The sequence below is a fragment of the Otolemur garnettii genome, unplaced genomic scaffold (genome assembly GCF_000181295.1).
Source record: "Otolemur garnettii isolate 467f Iridium unplaced genomic scaffold, OtoGar3 scaffold00079, whole genome shotgun sequence".
Lineage (NCBI taxonomy): Eukaryota > Metazoa > Chordata > Mammalia > Primates > Galagidae > Otolemur > Otolemur garnettii.
Window position 1 is genome coordinate 5497409 of NW_003852474.1, and position 4146 is coordinate 5501554.

Genomic DNA, 4146 nt, shown 5'->3' on the forward strand with positions numbered 1-4146 from the left:
ATTTCACATTGTTTTCTTTTTTTAAACCAAATCTTCAAAATCCATGTGTATTTCTCCACTTACAGTACATCTGAATCTGCACTTGTCTCATTTCCAGTACTTAGTCACCAAGGATTTCTACTGGCTGCTGCCATTTGGGCAGCACTGGCCAACAGAGGAAATTTGCTCCGAAGGGTCATTTCATCCCTTCTTGAACTCTGCCTTCTATTTGCCCTCTCATCCTGACCTGCCTTCTTCTCTTGGTCTTTTCAGATGTGCACTCATATGTTTGAATTTTTATTATGAACACAGTTGGAATGAATGCAGGGTAATGTTTTGATATAAACTTACATTGTAGAATAATTAAATTGAGCTAATTAACAAATGCATAACCTCACATATTTCAAGAGTGAGATTATTTTCATTGTTTTGGTTTAGTTATGAATTTCCAGATGTACTGCATTGTGATTGTACCATGTGATCTATATAATTTCTTCTTTTGGACTCTAGTTTTCCATAGATGTGAAAGTGATTTGTCTACTAAATAGACAAATGTTTATTTATTATCTCACTATGTTACACACAAGCATTCTATTTTTGTTGATGTTATAACTTTCATTATATTAAATAAATATTATTTATTATATATAATTTAATATGTCATTCAATTTTTCTGGCCTCAAAAGATATATTGTCAGATCGAAAGTCTAATATTGTCATCCTGATTTTTGCATTAATTTTTGCAAGTGACAACTTATTTATTCATTTATTTTGAGTCTTCTAGATCATGCATTTCTAAATGTATCTTTTGAGGAGAGGATATAATTAGACTTTAATATTTGTCTCAACCTGAACATTTGTACTTTAATGGGGATCTTATTTAATTTGGTTTTTTCAAAAGTTACTCAACATATTTATTTCACTAGTGATTACCTTTAAGTTTTAAAAAATAATTTGAGCCCACTTTTCTTTATTTAGATCATAAATTGAAACTTGGAGAATTTTATTGATCCTTTCTTATATAAATTAAGAAATATAACATGATAATTTCCTTTACTCCATTAATCTACTTTTCAGTACAGGCTAATGGAATCTAGAATTCCTGATCAACCTTATTTACATATTTTATCTGATTTGTTGTCTTTTTCAGGAACTCTTTTTACATTTTTCATTGCCTGCACATAAACTAGTTCATAATAATGCTCACTAACAAATTTCTAATACCACAGCTTCCCCAGGCTTCTGCATTCTTGCTTTTTATTTTGATGCTTTTTCTGATGAGCTCAAGCATATCCAAAGCTGGAAACCAGATGTGTATGAGATTTATCTTTGAAATTCAAAATATTCACTAGAATATGTAGACAAAATGAGCTTTGGTTTCAAGGGCTTCAATGACTTTACTCACCAGGCAGTACTTCAATTGAATTATTTTTGGGATAAATGATTTTGGGGATATTTCCTCCATATCCAGTTCTTTCTGCTAAGAAATCATACCCAAAAGAAATAGCATTAGAATCACATATGACGCATTCCCAAGTACTTTAACGCAGTAGAATGAAGCGTGGCAGAGAGACCATCAATAAACATTGGTCAAGAAAAAGCAAAACCCACAGTGTAACAAGATATCACTCTATGAATAATATTTTTCAAACAGAAATAACTGAATTGCTAAAAAACAAAACAAAACTAGAAGCTGAGCTATCAAGAGAGTGATTGCTGAATTTTGATAGACAATGACTAAAGGCTGTTATATTTTGGTATAAGTATAAATGCTGAGATTGTTTATAATAAAATCTTACTACCTAATAATACAAATACACTTTTCATGCAGTGGCTACAACAAAAGCTCTGGCCTAGGTCGCAGCTTGAGGGAAATAGCAACCCAATTGTTTTGTCTTCAGTTCCACTCCCGCCTCCCCCAACTCCACATCTCCAAATTATTTACACCCTTTCTTTTTCTGTTATTTTTCCATCTCTCTCATCCTAACACCCTACTTTACGATCATCTCCCTGTATTGATTACCTGCCCCTTAACTTTTCTCCCTTCTTCCTTTGGCCATTTGGTCTACCAAAATTCAGCAATCACTCAAATGTCCCACATTTCTCCCATCTATTTGGAATGGGATATGGAAAAGTTATAAGAGAGAAGCTAGGAAAAAGGCAAAAACATGTGCCCTTTACGATGGCAATAAAAATTACACATTCTACAAACTAATCACATTCAGTATATCCCAAGCAGAAGTTATCCCCAGTTAGTTAATGCACCATCGCCCACTAGATTGCACACATGTAAAATCTGGAACTCATTGTAGGCAACAGCTTTTCTCTCATGTTTTGCATCTTATCAGTCACTAAGTCCAACTATTTTTACTTCCTGACATTTCTCAGTCTGTGCCTCTATCTACACTCCTACGCCCTCTATTTTCTAATCCCTACTCTTTTCCTAAGCAATATCCTTCACTCCCATGTCTTCAATTATCATCTAAAGGCTAATGATTTAGACTGTCCTATCCCCACGCCCTATTCTGCATTCCAAGCTGGTAGAGGTCACAGCCTACCTTGCACCTCTGCATGGCATCCAAAGACACTTTGTACTCAGCCTACCAATGACCAAACTCACCATCTCAATCTTAAATCTGCTTTTCCTCCAGAACTAACTTATTTCAGTGATAGCATCACCACCCAGTCCACTGCATGTGCCGAAAGGCCTTGCTATCTTGCTATACTTGTATTCCTCCCCACATTCAATCTGACACCAAGCCCTGCATGTTTTACCTACTCTGATGCCTTGAACCCATCCACAGCTCTCCATTTTCATTGCAGTCACTCTAATGGTGCTTATGTAATGTCTCACCTGCACTTCTGCACCTGCCTTCTGACCACTCTTCCTGTTCCCATTGGGTTCATTCTATGCACAGCAGTCAGTCTGCTGTTCCAGAATTGAAAATTATGTCATGCTACTCTCCTGTTTTCAATCCGTCTAGCTGCTAGCCATTGTTCTAAGAGTAAGATCCACACTACTCACTTTGGATTGCAGGCTCCCATCTGATCTGGGCTCCTGACTACCTCTCCAGCCTTGTCACCCACCATGATCTCCCTTGGTCAGCATCACTCCAAACCAAGGACGGCTTGCCTTCCATCCTTCAGGCACACTACAGTTCCCTTTGTTCCACGGACCTTCACATTTGCTCCTTCCTCAATCTGGAAAAATCTCACCTACTCCATCATTCAGTTAATGCCTCCTGACTACCAGCATCACTATTAAAGCTTTCCTTGAGCCACTGCCTTCTCAACAGGCTCTTGTCTACCTGATCTTACAGTTTCCTTTCCTTCATTGCTTTAATCACGTTAGTAATTACACATCTCATTAGTAGATTATTGATTAATCTCCTTCAGGCTTTATCAGAGCAGTGGTCATGGCTGTTGTCCTCAACATCATGTTCTCTTTGGTAGCACAGGACTTGGCTTTGTTAGGTCCTCAGCAGAGAATTAATAAATGACTGCCTAAAGAAGAAATCTCCCACTGCCCAGTCCCCGGTTCAGACTACCAACACTCTTCTGGGTATTGCAGCAGCCTCCTAGGTGGTCTCCAGGCCTCAGGACCCTCTTTGACTAGAGCATCCAACATCTCAAGACTGATCTTTCCCATCACAGATGCAGCCCCTTAACTCTGCACTTGCACGTGTACAAGCTTCTCCACAGCCACATGGTGGTAGAACCTATATATAAGTGCCCCCCTTAAGCTACCCCTGTCTACGCCATGGCCTCTGCTCCCACCATTCCTCACTCATACTTACATGTGTGCTGATAAAAGCAGCGTTAGATCCAACATAAACCACAATGCCTCACACTTTCATACTCCGCCCTACACTGTTTTCCCTACTCCTCCTCACTCTTCTTTATTTTCACAAATCCTATTCATCCTTTAAAATTCAGCTGAGAACTCATTTCCTCTCAGAAGCCTTCCCAGACCATTTGCTTGTCACACTTGTTTCTTTCTGATTCTTTTCCTGTCCCCCAAACACTGTCTATAAATCCATCCTTAGCACATATGTTAAAATGATCCATCGCTATTTCTAAATTCACTACCATCAGGCTGAAAGTTTCTCAACAGAAGAAACAATGCTTTTCATTTTCTGAATTATCAGGGTCTAACATAATCTTTGG

General features: G+C 38.0%; 1 protein-coding gene across 1 annotated transcript in view; it reads right to left on the reverse strand.

Moving 5' to 3' along the window:
* The window catches only part of IL1RL2 (interleukin 1 receptor like 2), a 48309-nt gene that overhangs the window by 28324 nt on the left and 15839 nt on the right, over positions 1 to 4146 (reverse strand). The window contains 1 exon segment of the mRNA XM_012807923.2: positions 1385 to 1459. Within this exon segment, the coding sequence (XP_012663377.2) occupies positions 1385 to 1459 (75 nt within the window).